Source organism: Cherax quadricarinatus, chromosome 14 (assembly GCF_038502225.1).
Source record: "Cherax quadricarinatus isolate ZL_2023a chromosome 14, ASM3850222v1, whole genome shotgun sequence".
Classification (NCBI taxonomy): Eukaryota; Metazoa; Arthropoda; class Malacostraca; order Decapoda; family Parastacidae; genus Cherax; species Cherax quadricarinatus.
In genome coordinates, this window is record NC_091305.1 from 11,817,984 (window position 1) to 11,839,997 (window position 22,014).

The window sequence follows — 22,014 nt, forward strand, 5'->3', positions numbered from 1 at the left end:
CCCACATTCTAATAGTGCATTTTTTTTAAACTATCCCATCCCTTTTCATTCCCCCTCACTACCCATACTTGCACTATCCCACCTTTCTGCCAATAGTTGCTTATATCTCACCCTAACTTCCTCCTCCCTTAGTTTATAAACTTTCACCTCTCTCTTACTTACTGTTGTCATTTTCTTTTTGTCCCATCTACCTCTTGCTCTAACTGTAGTTACAACTAGATAATGATCCGATATACCTGTTACCCCTCTATAAACATGTACATCCTGCAGCCTACCCATCAACCTTTTATCCACCAATTCATAATCTGACAAACTACTTTCATTACGTGTTACATCATATCTTGTATATTTGTACAAATTCTTTTTCTCATGCACTATGTATCTCATTGCCTTGTAATTTTATGGTAGTTGTAAGGCTGCCCAAAATGCCTCTCAAAACAAGGGGCTTTCTATAAAGTAGTTTATACATGTCAATTACCTTAATTGTATACTGTACAGTAATCCACTTTATAGAAATAGTTGTTTCTTTGTTACATATATACTTACATGTATATAATAAAAACTATTGTATATGCTTTATTTGCACTATTAGGGGAAACTGCCAAAACCTGCCGTTTTAGTTTCTGGTACTGGTGGTCGGGTCCAGAGTCGGGGTCACTCCATGTGTTAGTCAAGCCATCTGTAGGAAATACTTATGAAGCCTGGATGGTGGATGGCAATCTTGGCAATCAGTGGCAACTGGTAAGGCTGTGTTCTTGTTGAAATGCTTCCTTTTTATTATTCACATCATGGTTAAGTGAAATTCAGTAACCACACCTGCAATCAAAATTTACTTAAATATGGTTTGTACCAGTACAGTATGATACAGCATTTTCTTCCACATGTGAATTATTGTACAACCCAAAAAAAACAAGCCCTGCTTGGATAAAGGGTCAGTATCATATAGGTACTGTGTACATGTATTCCTGCTGTCCCTATAACTTCTCCTTACTCTTGAAGAAAAAACATGTTTCTTGAGTTTGAAAAAGTATAATAGATAAAAGAATTGTTGCCCCTTACTAAACAATACAATACTAATATTTGGTGGCCTGATCACAGGGAAATTGTAGATTATGAAAATAAGAAAATCAAGGACATGACTTTGTCCAAAGGCTGACTGATGAATTGAGTAGTGTTGTCAAAAAACCATTTGATTATGTATTGAGTATAATGTTGTGAGCTGTTTAAAATAAGCTATGTATTTCAAAATATATTAAAGCGTTAAGTTGTGTTATTTTTATTTTCAACATGGCGGCCTTCTCCCACCGAAGCAGGGTGACCCAAAAAAGAAACACTTTCACCATCATTCAACACTTTCACCATCATTCACAAGCAATCACTGTCTTTGCAGAGGTGCTCAGATATGACAGTTTAGATGTCACTCCAAACAGCCAATATCCCAAATCCCTCCTTCAAAGTGCAGGCATTGTACTTCCCACCTCCAGGACTCAGGCTAGCTACTGGTTTTCCTTAATCTCTTCACAAAATATTACCTTGCTTACACTCCAACACCTTGTCAGGTCCCAAAAACCACTCGTCTCTAAACTGGCGAGACGTGCAGTTTTGACCATCCCAGAAAATGCCGCACCCACATGACAACAGGAGAATGTAACTCTCCTTCCTGTAATTTTTTCACCCTGAAATGTGTCACTCTTCAGTCTAGGAAAGACATTGTTACAACATATATTGTCAGGCACACCACCTAAAGGGGGACAAAAAAGATACAGATCACTCAGACTATGAGAAACAGACCAGGGTAGCCACAGCTACTCCAGAGATGGATGATTTTAGTTCCAGAAAAGAAAAAAAGCTGGCAAGAAATAACAGAAATCATACACAAACTCAAATCACTTCTGGAGTGGGGGCATAATCAGTGGCCTCCACTCCAGAACAATAGATATTAGTGCCACTGGAGTGGGGGCATAATCAGTGGCCTCCACTCCAGAACAATAGATATTAGTGCCAGTAGACAAAGCCCTGCCCCCCACAAACCATCAATATGACAACATTTATTTTTACAAATTTACAGGGTTTAAAGCCAGCAACAAACAACAAAATACCTTTCATCAATGGACTGCTCACAAAATCAAATGCAGTGTTTGCAACTTTCACAGAGGCCCACATGAAGGATCACTTTGACAACAAAATATAGATCCCAGGTTATAACCTATACAGATGTGACAGAGCAAATAGGCAAAAAAAAAAAAAGGGGGGGGGGGGGGGTTGGCCTTTGTGTCACAGAGTTGCTCGTTGCTCCAAGCTTGGAAAACAAGTTGCTGGATGAGTTCAGTTTTATAACTGTTAAGTTCTTGCCTCCTAACACCACTCCTCTTATCCAGCCCATAGACCAGCAGGTCATTTCTAACTTAAAGAAACTTTTCACCAAAGCACTTTTTGAAAGGTGCTTTGAAATCCCTTCAGAAACAAATTTAACCCCCAGGGAGTTCTGGAAGGACCATTTCAATATCCTCACCTGCTTGAGGCTTATAGACAAAGCCTTGGGGAATGTGTCTTCCAGGACCATGCAGTCAGCATGGAAGAAATTGTGGCCTTTGTGGCAGCCAAGGATTTTGAAGGTTTTAAGATGAACTTGAGCCAGTAGAGAATATTGTGCCCATTGGAAAGACCTTGGGCCTAGAGGTGACTGAAGATGATGTGGATGAGTTGGTGGAGAAGCATAGAACTGACCTAACCACAGAAGAATTGTTGCTGCTTCAGAAGGAGCAGCAACAGATTGCAGCAGAGGAGCTATCATCATCAGAAGAGGAGGGGACAGGATGATGTGCCTATTACACTTAGCAAGGAAATGTGTGCTAAATAATGTGAAGTTTGAGTGTGCTGAAAAATACCATCCAGACAAAGCTGTGGCCATCCATCTCTCCAACATGTACAATGACAGTGTAATGTATTTCTCTCAGGGTATGTATTCCTAATTTAGAGATTAAAGTATTCTTGTCTGGTGGTAACAAAGATATGTGCAGCCTTAATGACCCTAGTGTGGGTGATAGACTTTAACCCTTTCAGGGTTGAGAGGCCTTCTCCTAAACTCGTTCTCAGGGTCAAAAATTTTTCGGAAAACAAAATTATTTTTTCTTATGAAATGATAGAGAATCTTTTCCCGATCATAATGACACCAAAAGTATGAAATTGATGGAAAACTTATGGAATTATGCTCTCGCAAAGTTAGCGGTCTCAACGATGTGTACACATCGGCAATTTCGCCCACTTTGAGCCCTATTTACAGCCAATTTCAGTGCACTAGTTGACAAAAATCATATCTGTTTCGCTAGAACTCCATTTTTTCTATCGAATGAGTACAAGAAACCACCCATTTGCCAATTTCAAGTATCCAATAAATTGGTCAGAAATTGGCAATTTTGCCAATTTCACACAAATTTCAGAAGATGCCAATTTCCAATTAGGGTCCAGAATAAGCAAGACAGATATTCCTGGCACTAAAATAACATTTCCTCTGTTCATTAGTCACGTCCCCAGGCCCCTCTTACATCTCTTTTGCTTTCCACTTTGAATTTTTATTCTCACAAAAAATAGAAGATTTACTGTTATGCAGACTACTGCATTAGTGTAGAAATGGTATAAATAACATCAGTGCACTTGTGAAAGAATATTAGACTCACCAGTTGACGTGTATTGGACACTTGGCATGATTTGTTTACTTTTGAAATTTGGTAAAAATCGAACATTTCTGCTACATTGAGCTCAATTTCAAGGTACTTTTCATTATGAAACCAATCAAAATCATCTCAATTTCTGTAATATGTCTTCCATTCTATAAAATGAGACCAGGAAAACTAAAATACAACCATAAATACCATATGAAAATACACTGCAAAGTCGCTGTTTTAAACCAAAAACACGGTCAGAGTTTTTTTATTCTCATTATGCACTGTGTGCTGCAGGATTTTTTTTATACTGTTCACACTGACCACAGGAACAACAGGAAAATGCAAACTCCCTTCCTGTAAGCTTTTTCACCCTGAACTGTGTACCTCTTCAGTACAGGAAAGACTATGCTATAACCTAAATTGACAGGCATACCATCTAAAGGGGACAAAAAGATACAAAACATCAAGGCCATGGGAAAACCTGGGTAGCCACAGCCACTCAAGAGGGAGAGGTTTTTTAGTGCCAGGAAGGAAAAAAAACTGGCAGGAAATGGCAGAAATCGTACACCAAATCCAGTCATTCCTGGAGTGGAACCACAGTCGATGGCCTCCACTCCAAACCAACAGATACAGATACTAATGCCGGAAAAAAAATCCCCCCCCAGTACCAACAATACCACCAGTCCGATAACATTCTTCTTTGCAAATATACAGGGTCTAAAGCCAGCAACAAACAACAAAATACCTTTCATCCGTGGACTGCTTGCAGAGGCAAAGGCAATGTTCGCGGCTTTCACTGAGACCCACATAAAGGATCACTTGGACAACGAAATATGGATCCCAGGTTACAACCTATACAGATGTGACAGAGTGAACAGGCAAAAGGGGGGGGGTTGGCCTGTACATTGCAGAGTCACTTGTTTGCACAGAACTGCTAAATGCCTCAAATGATGTAGTGGAAGTTTTAGCAGTAAAGGTCGAGAACCAAAACCTAGTCATTGTGGTAGTCTACAAGCCTCCGTATGCAACATCCCAGCAATTCCAGGAACAGTTGTTAAAAATTGACCACTGTCTGGAAAATCTTCCAGCTCCTGCACCCAACATCTTGCTCCTGGGGGATTTCAACTTAAGGCACCTAAAATGGAGGAATATAGCAAATAATATTGTTGCAGTAATAACACCAGGAGGCAGCTCTGATGAAAACTCACGCGAGCTTTTAAATCTCTGCACAAAATTCAATTTAAACCAGCAAATAATAGAGCCTACTAGACTGGAGAATACACTAGACCTCATCTTCACTAACAATGATGATCTGATAAGAAATGTCACCATATCAAAAACAATATACTCAGATCACAACATAATTGAGGTTCAGACATGTATGCGAGGAGCCCCAGACCGACATAATGAGATTAGTCACGAGGGAGCATTCACCAAATTCAACTTCAATAACAAAAACATAAAGTGGGACCAAGTAAACCAAGTCCTAACCGATATAAGCTGGGAAGATATACTAAGCAACACAGACCCCAACTTATGCCTAGAACAGATTAACTCGGTGGCACTCGATGTATGCACAAGGCTTATTCCTCTAAGAAAAAGGAGGAGTAGATGTAAAATAGAAAGAGACAGGCGCTCCCTTTACAGGCGACGGAAAAGAATAACAGAGCGGCTAAAAGAGGTCAATATATCTGAAATGCGTAGGGAGACACTGGTCAGAGAAATAGCAAGCATCGAACTTAAGCTAAAAGAATCCTTTAGGAGTCAGGAATCGTGGGAAGAACTAAAAGCCATAAATGAAATCGAAAGAAACCCAAAGTATTTCTTCTCCTATGCCAAATCAAAATCGAGAACAACGTCCAGTATTGGGCCCCTACTTAAACAAGATGGGTCCTACACAGATGACAGCAAGGAAATGAGTGAGCTACTCAAGTCCCAATATGACTCAGTTTTTAGCAAGCCGCTAACCAGACTGAGAGTCGAAGATCAAAATGAATTTTTTATGAGAGAGCCACAAAATTTGATTAACACAAGCCTATCCGATGTTATCCTGACGCCAAATGACTTCGAACAGGCGATAAATGACATGCCCATACACTCTGCCCCAGGGCCAGACTCATGGAACTCTGTGTTCATCAAGAACTGCAAGAAGCCCCTATCACGAGCCTTTTCCATCCTATGGAGAGGGAGCATGGACACGGGGGTCGTCCCACAGTTACTAAAAACAACAGACATAGCCCCACTCCACAAAGGGGGCAGTAAAGCAACAGCAAAGAACAACAGACCAATAGCACTAACATCCCATATCATAAAAATCTTTGAAAGGGTCCTAAGAAGCAAGATCACCACCCATCTAGAAACCCATCAGTTACACAACCCAGGGCAACATGGGTTTAGAACAGGTCGCTCCTGTCTGTCTCAACTGTTGGATCACTACGACAAGGTCCTAAATGCACTGGAAGACAAAAAGAATGCAGATGTAATATATACAGACTTTGCAAAAGCCTTCGACAAGTGTGACCATGGCATAATAGCGCACAAAATGCGTGCTAAAGGAATAACAGGAAAAGTCGGCCGATGGATCTATAATTTCCTCACTAACAGAACACAGAGAGTAGTCGTCAACAGAGTAAAGTCCGAGGCAGCTACGGTGAAAAGCTCTGTTCCACAAGGCACAGTACTCGCTCCCATCTTGTTCCTCATCCTCATATCCGACATAGACAAGGATGTCAGCCACAGCACCGTGTCTTCCTTTGCAGATGACACCCGAATCTGCATGACAGTGTCTTCCATTGCAGACACTGCAAAGCTTCAGGCGGACATCAACCAAATCTTTCAGTGGGCTGCAGAAAACAATATGAAGTTCAACGATGAGAAATTTCAATTACTCAGATATGGTAAACATGAGGAAATTAAATCTTCATCAGAGTACAAAACAAATTCTGGCCACAAAATAGAGCGAAACACCAACGTCAAAGACCTGGGAGTGATCATGTCGGAGGATCTCACCTTCAAGGACCATAACATTGTATCAATCGCATCTGCTAGAAAAATGACAGGATGGATAATGAGAACCTTCAAAACTAGGGAGGCCAAGCCCATGATGACACTCTTCAGGTCACTTGTTCTATCTAGGCTGGAATATTGCTGCACACTAACAGCACCTTTCAAGGCAGGTGAAATTGCCGACCTAGAAAATGTGCAGAGAACTTTCACGGCGCGCATAACGGAGATAAAACACCTCAATTACTGGGAGCGCTTGAGGTTCCTAAACCTGTATTCCCTGGAACGCAGGAGGGAGAGATACATGATTATATACACCTGGAAGAGGGTAAGGTACCTAGGGATTGGCAGAGAGCATGCATAGTTCCTTTGTATAAAGGCAAAGGGGATAAAAGAGAGTGCAAAAATTATAGGGGGATAAGTCTGTTGAGTATACCTGGTAAAGTGTATGGTAGAGTTATAATTGAAAGAATTAAGAGTAAGACGGAAAATAGGATAGCAGATGAACAAGGAGGCTTTAGGAAAGGTAGGGGGTGTGTGGACCAGGTGTTTACAGTGAAACATATAAGTGAACAGTATTTAGATAAGGCTAAAGAGGTCTTTGTGGCATTTATGGATTTGGAAAAGGCGTATGACAGGGTGGATAGGGGGGCAATGTGGCAGATGTTGCAAGTGTATGGTGTAGGAGGTAGGTTACTGAAAGCAGTGAAGAGTTTTTACGAGGATAGTGAGGCTCAAGTTAGAGTATGTAGGAAAGAGGGAAATTTTTTCCCAGTAAAAGTAGGCCTTAGACAAGGATGTGTGATGTCACCGTGGTTGTTTAATATATTTATAGATGGGGTTGTAAGAGAAGTAAATGCGAGGGTCTTGGCAAGAGGCGTGGAGTTAAAAGATAAAGAATCACACACAAAGTGGGAGTTGTCACAGCTGCTCTTTGCTGATGATACTGTGCTCTTGGGAGATTCTGAAGAGAAGTTGCAGAGATTGGTGGATGAATTTGGTAGGGTGTGCAAAAGAAGAAAATTAAAGGTGAATACAGGAAAGAGTAAGGTTATGAGGATAACAAAAAGATTAGGTGATGAAAGATTGAATATCAGATTGGAGGGAGAGAGTATGGAGGAGGTGAACGTATTCAGATATTTGGGAGTGGACGTGTCAGCAGATGGGTCTATGAAAGATGAGGTGAATCATAGAATTGATGAGGGAAAAAGAGTGAGTGGTGCACTTAGGAGTCTGTGGAGACAAAGAACTTTGTCCTTGGAGGCAAAGAGGGGAATGTATGAGAGTATAGTTTTACCAACGCTCTTATATGGGTGTGAAGCATGGGTGATGAATGTTGCAGAGAGGAGAAGGCTAGAGGCAGTGGAGATGTCATGTCTGAGGGCAATGTGTGGTGTGAATATAATGCAGAGAATTCGTAGTTTGGAAGTTAGGAGGAGGTGCGGGATTACCAAAACTGTTGTCCACAGGGCTGAGGAAGGGTTGTTGAGGTGGTTCGGACATGTAGAGAGAATGGAGCGAAACAGAATGACTTCAAGAGTGTATCAGTCTGTAGTGGAAGGAAGGCGGGGTAGGGGTCGGCCTAGGAAAGGTTGGAGGGAGGGGGTAAAGGAGGTTTTGTGTGCGAGGGGCTTGGACTTCCAGCAGGCATGCGTGAGCGTGTTTGATAGGAGTGAATGGAGACAAATGGTTTTTAATACTTGACGTGCTGTTGGAGTGTGAGCAAAGTAACATTTATGAAGGGATTCAGGGAAACCGGCAGGCCGGACTTGAGTCCTGGAGATGGGAAGTACAGTGTCTACACTCTGCAGGAGGGTTGTTAATGTTGCAGTTTTGTAACTGTAGTGTAAAGCACCCCTCTGGCAAGACAGTGATGGAGTGAATGATGGGGAAAGTTTTTCTTTTTCGGGCCACCCTGCCTTGGTGGGAATCAGCCAGTGTGATAATAAATAAAATAAAAAATACACCTGGAAAATCCTAGAGGGATTAGTACCGAACTTGCACACGAAAATCACTCACTACGAAAGCAAAAGACTTGGCAGACGATGCACCATCCCCCCAATGAAAAGCAGGGGTGTCACTAGCACGTTAAGAGACCATACAATAAGTGTCAGGGGCCCGAGACTGTTCAACTGCCTCCCAGCACACATAAGGGGGATTACCAACAGACCCCTGGCAGTCTTCAAGCTGGCACTGGACAAGCACCTAAAGTCAGTTCCTGATCAGCCGGGGTGTGGCTCGTACGTTGGTTTGCGTGTAGCCAGCAGCAACAGCCTGGTTGATCAGGCTCTGATCCACCAGGAGGCCTGGTCACAGACCGGGCCGCGGGGGCGTTGACCCCCGGAACTCTCTCCAGGTAAACTCCAGGTAATAGACCCATTCTTTCATATGTAGGCCTACCAGCTTTCTCTCACTAGATTTGACGGTGCTAGACTTTAGGCATTCTAGTACATCAATAACCCTGGTGCGTAAGCCGTACTAATACATCGGAAACTCTGAAAGGGTTAAAACCCTATTAACCAACCAACTGCATATATAAAATTTCCCTTGAAAAATGTTGAAAGTGCTGGTGTGCAGTAGTTCAAAGATGAAAACAAATGTTGGAGATTCATCATTTGAATACTTAGTGCAGTTTCTGCTTGCATCTTTTTTTTTATGAGGAGCGGAAACATTACAAATGTTTGCATTTAAGTTTTATTTTGAAATAACTTGTTACACACAACCTTATTTGCTTATTTGCTTCCAGGCAGAGGTTGGCCTAGGTGAACTAAGTATGGTGTTCATTAGTCTCCAGGCTCACCGAGGCATAAGATATGAGGGTGGTGGTGCTGTTGACGATCTCAGTTTTATTGAGTGTGCCACTCCAGGTTTTCCCCCTAATGGTAATGTGTGTTTTATTACTTTTAATAATATCTAAAACAAGCTGAATGTTCTGTGAATTAATAATATTTAACCCTTAAACGGTCCAAACATATATATACGTTCACGCGCGTAGCGCCCCAAACGTATATACATATACGTTTTCTTTGTCATTCATTCAACATTGCCACAATAAGCCTGAGTCACCTAGACATGAAAGAATGGGTGTGTGCACTCACTGTGTTCCATATTAAAATAATTGGGGATGCCTGGGTACCATATGCTCTTTTTTCCTTTTAAAAGAAAAGATTTCTTTTTTCCTCAAAAAATTTGGGGCGCTACGCGAGTGAACGTATATATACGTTTGGACAGTTTAAGGGTTAAAATAAACTGAATGTTCGGTGATTAATAACTGATGAAGGCATACTAAAGGTGATGGACAATTTGTTGCAAAACATTAAAAGAATTCATAACATGTACATAAAGTAATTCCTTACCATTAAATAAGATTTCAGTGTTAAGTGATAGTTTTTGGTTGCTCAGGGTATTGCTATATATACTTCACATGCAATATAGGTTCTTGGATATTACATTATTTGCTTCTTCCAAAATTTATCATGTACTCTCTAGGACTGACATGTAAGGACTTAGGGCAATACCAGTGCAGCAGTGGTGCCTGTGTTACTAACAGTAGTGTATGTGACTACTCTGATGACTGTCTTGACTATTCTGATGAGGCTGCAGAGGTCTGTGGTTCTTATGTGTGCCGCTGCTCCTTTGAATATGGATTGACAAGTGATTGGAAAGAAGATATAGAGGACAACACTAATTGGGTGTTGATGCAAGCCTCTTCTGACAATTCAGGCACTTTACCGGAATCTGATCACACACTTGGCTCGAGAAAGGGTGAGTTACTCTCACAGTTAATATATTTAAGTCTTTTCTCTGTTATATTTGTCAGGTTATATATTTACTTCTGTAACCATCTAATATCAAGGCAGCATGACTCAAAAACAGAAAGCACATTCACCTTTATTCATTCAGTCACTGTCTTTCCAGAAGTGTTTTTTTTTTTTTTAACAAGGCTGTCTCCCACCTAGGCAGGGTGACCCAAAAAGAAAGAAAATCCCCAAAACGAAAATACTTTCATCGTCATTCAACACTTTCACTTCACTCATACATAATCACTGTTTTTGCAGAGGTGCCTAGATACAACAGTTTAGAAGCATATATAAAGATACAATATAAAAAGTGACCTGAAGTAAATTCAGATTACCCTCTAATTTCAACATTCCCACCCCTCCTTCAGAGTGCAGGTACTGCCTTTTGAATATTTAAGTCCAGTTAACTTGTTTCCCTAAATTCCTTCATGAAATATACTTTACTCACACTCCAACACCACATCCATTAAAAACCACTTGTCTCCATACACTCCTGTCAAATATACTCACACAAGCCTGCGGGATGCTCAACCCACTCTAGCCATTCCTGGGAGGATCCTAGTCCCTTCTACCTTCCACCCCAGGTTTGTATACCCTCTTTGTTATCCTAGCCCTTTCCATCCTATCTACATGCCCAGACCACCTGAATAATCCCTCCTGAGCCTTTGATTGATACCCTTGCTGACCCCACACTGCCTTTTAATTTCAATGCTCTGAATTCTCTGCATGATATTCACAAAACACATGATTGCATCTTAATATTTCTTGAGCCTTTATTTCTCCAAAATGTTTCTCATTTTGTACTTTTTTTTTTTAATATGTCGGCCGTTTCCCACTGAAGCAGGGTGACCCAAACAGAAAAAAACTTTAATCATCATTCAACACTTTCACCATCACTCATACATAATCACTGTCTTTGCAGAGGCACTTAGATACAACAGTTTAGATGTCCCTCCAAACTGTCAATATCCCAAACCTCTTCCTTAAAGTGCAGGCATTCTACTTCCCACTTCCAGCATTCAAGCCTGACTAACCGGTTTCTCTGAATTCCTTCACAAAATGTTATCCTGCTCACACTCCAACAGCTCGTCAGGTCCTAAAAACTGTTCATCTTCAGCTCTCTAACATGCTCATGGACACTTGCTGGAAGTCCAAGCCCATTACCCACAAAACCTCCTTTGCCCCTCCTTCCAACCTTTTTGAGGACGACCCCTACCCCACCTTTCTTCCCCTACAGATTTATAAACTCTTCATGTCATTCTACTTTGTTCCATTCTCTCTAAATGACCAAACTGCCTCAGCAACCCCTCTTCAGCCTTCTGACTAATACTTTTAGGAACTCCACACCTCCTCCTAATTTCCACAATATGAATTCTCTGCATAATATTTGAGTGATGGTACCACTACTCTCGTACATTTCCTTCTCGGCCTCCATGGATAAAGTTTATTGTCTCCATAGATACCTCAATGCACCACTCACCTTTTTTCTTTCATCAATTCTGTAGTTAACTTCATCCTTCATAAACTCATTTCCTAACAAGTTAACTCCCAAATATCTGAACACATTCACTTCTTCCATACTCCCTCCCTCCAATGTGATATCCAATTTTTTTTTATCTAAATCATTTAATACCCTCATCACCTTACTCTTATCTGTGTTCACTTTCAACTTACTTATATTAATCATTACTTATATTAATTATTTGTTTTGGTAAAAATGAGATCCATTAGTATAAGACCAAAATATGTACATGTATACATAATTAAAAGTACAGCCTCTCCTTACTTAGCAGTGTACTTGTTTACCAACAACTCAGACTTACGACGGGCTCTCTGACCTGTGTGCATACCTAAATAATGTATATTAGAGCTGATTTCCTCTATTCTGTTTATTAGAATACATAGTATGTACATGATTGTATAAACATTTAAAAATATATCAGAAATGTTATAAATGGTGCAAAGGTGACATTAAAACAATATCAAAGATGGTTGACACAAACCCACTACCATTATAGTATGCTCCTCACTTAGCGACGAATTTGTTTACCAGCGTGGTCTTAGGAATGGAGCTCCATCGTTAAGTTAGGAGAGGCTGTACAGTATTTTATTCGATGAAATCATCTGTTATATTGCAGTTTCACTGAATCCCTGAATTTATATCAAAATCAAAGAGCTCAAGGACAAAGATTCCATGATTTTGTCAATCCCACATGATTCTTGCAACTGCACTGACACATGGCATCACACAAAATGGGCTAAGTATTTGCATGGTGATGTCTGTCACCACATGTTAAAGTCTCAGTGTCTCCCACCACATGATTACAACTGCCTTTAATAATAATGTGTGATATAAACAAATTTACTGTAATTAGTCTTCTGTATTTGGGTAAGTGCTGTACAATACCATACTGCATATATTTATTTATTTATTTATTTATTTATTTTGTGTCTTTGCAAACAGTACATGATGATGTGATCAACAATATTTGTTTTAATACTTTTTAGCTATGCAGATTTTCATACTTCTTGAAGAACTTGGTTATACACATTTTTGCTTATTTTACTTAAAACAGGTCACTACTTGGTGTTAGATGTGTCACGATCAAGCACAGCCTCTATGGTAGGACGTCTTCATTCTCCAGTAATCCAAAAAAATGCAGATAAATGCAGCATCAGATTTTGGTATCAGGCCACTGGTGATAACCCAGGTGTCATCAATGTTTACAGGTTTGTAACATTTATGCTATTTTAAATTATTTTTTTTTATTATCACACTGGCCGATTCCCACCAAGGCAGGGTGGCCCGAAAAAGAAAAACTTTCACCATCATTCAGTCCATCACTGTCTTGCCAGAAGGGTGCTTTACACTACAGTTTTTAAACTGCAACATTAACACCCCTCCTTCAGAGTGCAGGCACTGTACTTCCCATCTCCAGGACTCAAGTCCGGCCTGCCGGTTTCCCTGAATCCCTTCATAAATGTTACTTTGCTCACACTCCAACAGCACGTCAAGTATTAAAAACCATTTGTCTCCATTCACTCCTATCAAACACGCTCACGCATGCCTGCTGGAAGTCCAAGCCCCTCGCACACAAAACCTCCTTTACCCCCTCCCTCCAACCTTTCCTAGGCCGACCCCTACCCCGCCTTCCTTCCACTACAGACTGATACACTCTTGAAGTCATTCTGTTTCGCTCCATTCTCTCTACATGTCCGAACCACCTCAACAACCCTTCCTCAGCCCTGTGGACAACAGTTTTGGTAATCCCGCACCTCCTCCTAACTTCCAAACTACAAATTCTCTGCATTATATTCACACCACACATTGCCCTCAGACATGACATCTCCACTGCCTCCAGCCTTCTCCTCGCTGCAACATTCATCACCCATGCTTCACACCCATATAAGAGCGTTGGTAAAACTATACTCTCATACATTCCCCTCTTTGCCTCCAAGGACAAAGTTCTTTGTCTCCACAGACTCCTAAGTGCACCACTCACTCTTTTTCCCTAATCAATTCTATGATTCACCTCATCTTTCATAGACCCATCTGCTGACACGTCCACTCCCAAATATCTGAATACGTTCACCTCCTCCATACTCTCTCCCTCCAATCTGATATTCAATCTTTCATCACCTAATCTTTTTGTTATCCTCATAACCTTACTCTTTCCTGTATTCACCTTTAATTTTCTTCTTTTGCACACCCTACCAAATTCATCCACCAATCTCTGCAACTTCTCTTCAGAATCTCCCAAGAGCACAGTGTCATCAGCAAAGAGCAGCTGTGACAACTCCCAATTTGTGTGTGATTCTTTATCTTTTAACTCCACGCCTTTTGCCAAGACCCTCGCATTTACTTCTCTTACAACCCCATCTATAAATATATTAAACAACCACGGTGACATCACACATCCTTGTCTAAGGCCTACTTTCACTGGGAAAAAATTTCCCTCTTTCCTACATACTCTAACTTGAGCCTCACTATCCTCGTAAAAACTCTTCACTGCTTTCAGTAACCTACCTCCTACACCATACACTTGCAACATCTGCCACATTGTCCCCCTATCCACCCTGTCATACGCCTTTTCCAAATCCATAAATGCCACAAAGACCTCTTTAGCCTTATCTAAATACTGTTCACTTATATGTTTCACTGTAAACACCTGGTCCACACACCCCCTACCTTTCCTAAAGCCTCCTTGTTCATCTGCTCTCCTATTTTCCGTCTTACTCTTAATTCTTTCAATTATAACTCTACCATACACTTTACCAGGTATACTCAACAGACTTATCCCCCTATAATTTTTGCACTCTCTTTTATCCCCTTTGCCTTTATACAAAGGAACTATGCATGCTCTCTGCCAATCCCTAGGTACCTTACCCTCTTCCATACATTTATTAAATAATTGCACCAACCACTCCAAAACTATATCCCCACCTGCTTTTAACATTTCTATCTTTATCCCATCAATCCCAGCTGCCTTACCCCCTTTCATTTTACCTACTGCCTCACGAACTTCCCCCACACTCACAACTGGCTCTTCCTCACTCCTACAAGATGTTATTCCTCCTTGCCCTATACACGAAATCACAGCTTCCCTATCTTCATCAACATTTAACAATTCCTCAAAATATTCCCTCCATCTTCCCAATACCTCTAACTCTCCATTTAATAACTCTCCTCTCCTATTTTTAACTGACAAATCCATTTGTTCTCTAGGCTTTCTTAACTTCTTAATCTCACTCCAAAACTTTTTCTTATTTTCAACAAAATTTGTTGATAACATCTCACCCACTCTCTCATTTGCTCTCTTTTTACATTGCTTCACCACTCTCTTAACCTCTCTCTTTCTCTCCATATACTCTTCCCTCCTTGCATCACTTCTACTTTGTAAAAACTTCTCATATGCTAACTTTTTCTCCCTTACTACTCTCTTTACATCATCATTCCACCAATCGCTCCTCTTCCCTCCTGCACCCACTTTCCTGTAACCACAAACTTCTGCTGAACACTCTAACACTACATTTTTAAACCTACCCCATACCTCTTCGACCCCATTGCCTATGCTCTCATTAGCCCATCTATCCTCCAATAGCTATTTATATCTTACCCTAACTGCCTCCTCTTTTAATTTATAAACCTTCACCTCTCTCTTCCCTGATGCTTCTATTCTCCCTGTATCCCATCTACCTTTTACTCTCAGTGTAGCTACAACTAGAAGGCGATCTGATATATCTGTGGCCCCTCTATAAACATGTACATCCTGAAGTCTACTCAACAGTCTTTTATCTACCAATACATAATCCAACAAACTACTGTCATTTCGCCCTACATCATATCTTGTATACTTATTTATCCTCTTTTTCTTAAAATATGTATTACCTATAACTAAACCCCTTTCTATACAAAGTTCAATCAAAGGGCTCCCATTATCATTTACACCTGGCACCCCAAACTTACCTACCACACCCTCTCTAAAAGTTTCTCCTACTTTAGCATTCAGGTCCCCTACCACAATTACTCTCTCACTTGGTTCAAAGGCTCCTATACATTCACTTAACATCTCCCAAAATCTCTCTCTCTCCTCTGCATTCCTCTCTTCTCCAGGTGCATACACGCTTATTATGACCCACTTCTCGCATCCAACCTTTACTTTAATCCACATAATTCTTGAATTTACACATTCATATTCTCTTTTCTCCTTCCATAACTGATCATTTAACATTACTGCTACCTCTTCCTTTGCTCTAACTCTCTCAGATACTCCAGATTTAATCCCATTTATTTCCCCCCACTGAAACTCTCCTACCCCCTTCAGCTTTGTTTCGCTTAGGGCCAGGACATCCAACTTCTTTTCATTCATAACATCAGCAATCATCTGTTTCTTGTCATCCGCACTACATCCACGCACATTTAAGCATCCCAGTTTTATAAAGTTTTTCTTCTCTTTTTTAGTAAATGTCTACAGGAGAAGGGGTTACTAGCCCATTGCTCCCAGCATTTTAGTCGCCTCATACGACACGCATGGCTTACGGAGGAAAGATTCTTTTCCACTTCCCCATGGACAATAGAAGAAATAAAGAAGAACAAGAGCTATTTAGAAAAAGGAGAAAAACCTAGATGTATGTATATATATATGCATGTGCGTGTCTGTGAAGTGTGACCAAAGTGTAAGTAGGAGCAGCAAGATATCCCTGTTATCTAGCGTGTTTATGAGACAGAAAAAGAAACCAGCAATCCTACCATCATGCAAAACAGTTACAGGTTTTTGTTTCACAGTCATCTGGCAGGATGGTAGTACTTCCCTGGGTGGTTGCTGTCTACCAACCTACTACCTAGTTATTCAATATTCATATTACATTATATTATCGTAAAAATGTCAGTGCCAGTAGCCCCAAAGTATAATACTACAAAAAAATTAATGTAGTTTCACAAGTTAATTGCATATCATAAAATGGCTTAGACCCTCTACTGTACCAAGTTGCCTGTATACTTTCAGACGCACATCATATTATGAAGGTGGTTCCCAACTGATGGCCGTGCTTAAGAACACTGCCAAAAATGTGTGGCTTAAGTACAGCATAACCATAGAAGGACCACCTCTTGATGGCAATTTTCAAGTAAGTGTAACTGCATGATGCCAATTTTATTTTCTGTTGCCCTTTGAAAAGATTTTCTAAAAGTTTTTACTAGCATTTTGGCCTGGGGGTAGGGTAAATCATGCCATTCCTATAAAGCTGTGGGGCAGGGAAAGGGACAAAGAATGCATGGAGCTGTCTGTGGATTGCTACATGGAAACATTACCAACTTCACTGGTAATCTTTAAAGATTCAGTCATAAACAATAAACCAGATAAACATCAGTTAAGAACTTTACCCTCATTCAGTCAGAATGCCCATGAGCAGCAGGTTTCCTAAACATACATAATTGCTTATTAAGAGAAGAATTACTGAGACAGTTGCATCTTCATATAGCTATATCTTGATAAAACATAACAGAGTAAACCATCAATATAACAGACTTTTAAAATAATGGGCAAAATCTGCTGTATAAACTGCATGTCTGACTTCTTTAATTTCATTGTTTACTACAATATAGTATAAATGTAAAATGTATCTGGATAATTTGCAGTAAGGTAGTCTTTTTCTTGAGTGTTTGAGGTTGGGATTTTGCTTGCTAGTTTTGAAGCTATAGCAGAGAAGAAGACATTAAGTTTGTTGGCAGTGTCTGCAGGCTGGATGTGTTGTTCATCTGATTTAGTGAAGTTTGTATCTCTGTTTCTCGACAGTTTTCTAGAGCCCAGGATTTCAGAGAGGGTTTCCAGGCCTTTTTCATATTCCCTTTTATTTTGTTAAGTCTGCTTGCATAATACAGTTATTTAGACTTCTGTATTAAATTAGTAAGTATTGGCATATATTGTTTTAACTGTTCTTTTGTTATTAAACCCAGTCTGAACTGTTTTTCATATTGATGTTTTTTGTCAGTGGATTTGAGGATACTGTTTGTAAGCTTTAGGCAGTTTAGTCTCTTTGCTAAGATCTGCTTAGTTGGACAATGCCTGTTATAGAGGTTTTGGATTAAGTGGATTGACTGTGCCAGTCAATGTCACTTAATCTTAAATTGAATTATTTACTGATGACTGGTTATGAAGAAGAAATGAGATCTTACTAGTGTCTTGAGGCAATTTTCATAAGTTGGTTATGAGGAAGGTGGAGTAGTGATCTGTGATGTTGTCTGTGATAATCCCTGCTATAAGTGGGGATATAGTATTGGTCCAGATATGGTCAAGTAATGATGCACTTTTATTTATTTATTTTTTATTTAGACATGATACATAGTTGTACAAAGAAATATAGTGATTGGGTGTACATGCCAAAAGCTCCTTGTATGCAGAGCATTATGGGCAGTCTTAAAATTAACTTAAGATTAACTAAGCAATGATAAAAATTACATTAACAAATTACAACATGAAGTACAAATGAATATTTCAAATAAGAAGCATTAAAGTTGTACAAATTTGTAGCATAACAATGTATAATATAATCCAATCACATCAGATAAAATCAATGATTTGTAGTTCAGAAACAGGTCATATGGTCATTAGATGAGTTACTGTGTATTCAGGAGAATGGAGTATTTGATTAGGTAATGTAATTAAAAAAAAACATAGTTTGATAGGGTCACAGGTTATACATTTGTGAGATACAGATTCTTCTTGGCTACGGTGAAAAGCTCTGTTCTACAAGGCACAGTATTCACTCCCATCTTGTTCCTTATCCTTATATCTGATATAAACAGGGATGTAAGCCACAGCACAGGTCAGCACAGGTGAAATTGCTGACCTAGAAAATGTACGGAGAACCTTCATGGCACGCATAACTGAGATAAAACACCTCAATTACTGGGAGCGCTTGAAGTTCCTGAACCTGTACTCCCTGGAACACAGGTGGGAGAGATACATGATTATATACACCTGGAAAATCCTAGAGGGACTAGTACCAAACTTGCACATGAAAATCACTCCCTACGAAAGCAAAAGACTCGGTAGACGATGCAACATCCCTCCAATGAAAAGCAGGGGTGTCACTAGCATGTTAAGAGACAACACAATAAGTGTCAGGGGCCCAAGACTGTTCAACTGCCTCCCAGCATACATAAGGGGGATTACCAATAGACCCCTGGCTGTCTTCAAGCAGGCACTGGACAAGCACCTAATGTCGGTACCTGACCAGCCGGGCTGTGGTTCGTACGTTGAAATGCGTGCAGCCAGCAGTAACAGCCTGGTTGATCAGGCCCTGATCCACCATGAGGCCTGGTCACAGACCGGGCTGTGGGGACGTTGACCCCCAGAAGTCTCTCCAGGTAAACACCAGGTTGTAGCTGGTAGTAGCAAACAGTTGTTTGTAGGTGCCCCTGTGGCCTGGTGGCCCCACACAGAGGGCCCGGGCTCATTTCCCGGTGGGGTGGAAACATTTTGACGTGTTTCCTTACACCTGTTGTCTTGTTCACCTAGCAGCAAATGGGTACCTGGGTGTTAGTCGACTGGTGTGGGTCGCATCCTGGGGGACAGGATTGAGGATCCCAATGGAAATAAGTTAGACAGTCCTCAATGATGCACTGACTTTCTTGGGTTATCCTGGGTGGTTAACCCTCCAGGGTTAAAAATCCAAAGAAAATATTATCTTTTATCTTATCATAGTGTTTATGAAGTCAGCTACTTGAGGGTCAGCTGCTTGGATGAGGTTTATGTTGAAGTTACCAGCAAGTATCAGGTGGTGTTTATTCTTTTCTTGAGTCAGTTGTAATGTTTTTTAGGTTATCACTAAATGGTGTAAGAATTTGTGTGAGGTAACCTGTAGACTACTCCATCTGTGATGGGGTTTTAAGGTTTTTAGATGAGAATTTGGCAAATATATATTCATTATTTTTGTCCCCGGTGCAAGTAGATTTAATACATTCTAATTCATCAAAGCAATCGATAGCAGTGCCACCTCCCAATTGATCAGGCCTACAGTTATGTATAGCTGTGTAACTAGGTAAGGCAAAGATATCTGTATAGTCATGCTTGAGCCAGGTTTCATTAAGAATAATGATAGACATGTTAACATTTAGTGAATTAAGCAATGCTAAGAGGTCATCACGGTGATCTAACATTATAGTTGGTGGCACTGAGTACAGTTATAGCCTGACTTGCAGTGTAATATTGACAATTATTTTCAGGATTTTTATTACCAATTAACAAGAGATTAGTATCTGGATCAATATTTGCATTCATAAGACGAATGCAGAATTTAAGTGTACTAGTAAGAGGTAAAAAGATAATATAGCTGTTGTAATTATTGAAATGAAAAGCAGTTAGGACTTACTACTAACAAGGATGATTATACAAACTGAGACTATATTTAAAGCAAAAAAATTAATGATTTGCTGAGTATAATACATTATTTAAACAACATTAATGTAAGATTTAATAGGCACTTTTTAACAATGCAGTAAAACCTCTCGTTAATGGATTAAGTGGCGATGGGGTATATGATAAAGCCAGTTGTCCACAACTTCTTAATTATGAAATGAATATTTCATGATTGTCCAGTTGTCTTCTGAAGTAATGGACTTGGTCTGCTGATGAAGAAGACACCTGTACACTAAGAATACAAGTATTGTAATGTGTAGTACTACAGTACAGTACTGTACTGTATAGTTATTTTATAGTACATACATGTACTCTGTGTAATTCACAGTATAATTTTACTTACCTTTCATGGTGGAGAGATGAGGTGAAAAGTGTCATGATTGATAATGGCAACACAGACTAACTTTTATTTTGCATTAGAGGAGCCATAAAACTCTACTAGTGAAATAATGTAGATGGCTGAGTAGAGGCAGAGGGCTTAGAAAACATAGAGGTCTGAGAAGGCATTTATGGCTGAAAAGATATGGATTTCTTAGAACTGCATTGAAATCCACATGTTTCCTATTGGCACCAATAGCTTTAGAAGCCACTGTTAATTTCATGTTATTTAATATGTTAATAAAAATACCATAATATGCTCTAAACAGGAAAAAATTAGACGGTGATGAGTGTATGTGTGAGTGAACACAAACAATAAATTGGCATGGCAGGGATGATCTGTGGCTAAGGAACAATTAAAACAGAGAGGTCCTGAATGTGGCTGCTTTGGCCCATACCAGGCAGAAGTTGGAGTTAGCAGACTTGGCCCAGTACTTCAGAAGACTGCTAGACACTGTCACTATGGACAAAATGTCTGATAATTAGAGCATTTGTCCAGCCAATTTTTTTTTTCTGAAATTGCAGAAATCTGTTAATGAGAGGTTTGTTAATGAGAAGTTTTACTGTACAGTGGAACCCCTTTTTCGGCTGGTCCAGTTATCATACAGTTCAGTTTTCAACCACTTTTTTCAGTGAAATTTTCCCCATTTTTATACATCCACTCGGAAATCGTCCATACCAGATGCGTCCTTACTCGTTCACTAAGAGTGTCCCTCTAGTCTTAACACCATAGTTATAATACTAATGCCTAAAAATAATCACTCTTGGGCATATTAACTGTCTTATTTTACGTTAATATAGACATTTTCATTAATCCATCTATGATATTTTCTTCAAAATTATATAAGAAACACATTACATAACATATAAACATGCAATGTTTATATGCTGTGGAGTGGTGGCAATTGGGTAGTGGGAAAACATTACGGTTTCTCTGGTCCAGCACCAGAGAAAACGTGTATGAATTTGCGTTGGCTTAGTCACCCCTCTTAATACATAACGCTATTGTTTACAAATCTCAGCATGAATTATTCATTATTTATCCCTATGTTTATGATGGCATCTAAAGATAGTTGTTAGAAATAATTAAACTCAGTGAACGTGGTATGTCGATGGTAATAATACATATGGCTCTGGGCCACATTAAATATTGTGTAGCTATGTAGGTAGGTGTAGGTATGTAACCCAGGCAGACTACATACCTACATTAACTGGCTACAGGTATGTAGCCCAGGCAGACTACATACC

At 39.9% G+C, this 22,014-nt stretch overlaps 1 protein-coding gene across 2 annotated transcripts in view; it reads left to right on the top strand.

The window, feature by feature from the left end:
* LOC128698663 (MAM and LDL-receptor class A domain-containing protein 2-like) overlaps nt 1-22,014 on the top strand; it is a 382,606-nt gene that overhangs the window by 242,171 nt on the left and 118,421 nt on the right. For both annotated transcript variants that reach the window (XM_070084851.1, XM_070084850.1), the window contains exons 39-43: nt 593-741; nt 9,415-9,550; nt 10,158-10,433; nt 13,045-13,198; nt 16,975-17,095. In XM_070084851.1, coding sequence (XP_069940952.1) covers nt 593-741; nt 9,415-9,550; nt 10,158-10,433; nt 13,045-13,198; nt 16,975-17,095 — 836 coding nt within the window. The remainder of the gene's footprint in view (nt 1-592; nt 742-9,414; nt 9,551-10,157; nt 10,434-13,044; nt 13,199-16,974; nt 17,096-22,014) is intronic.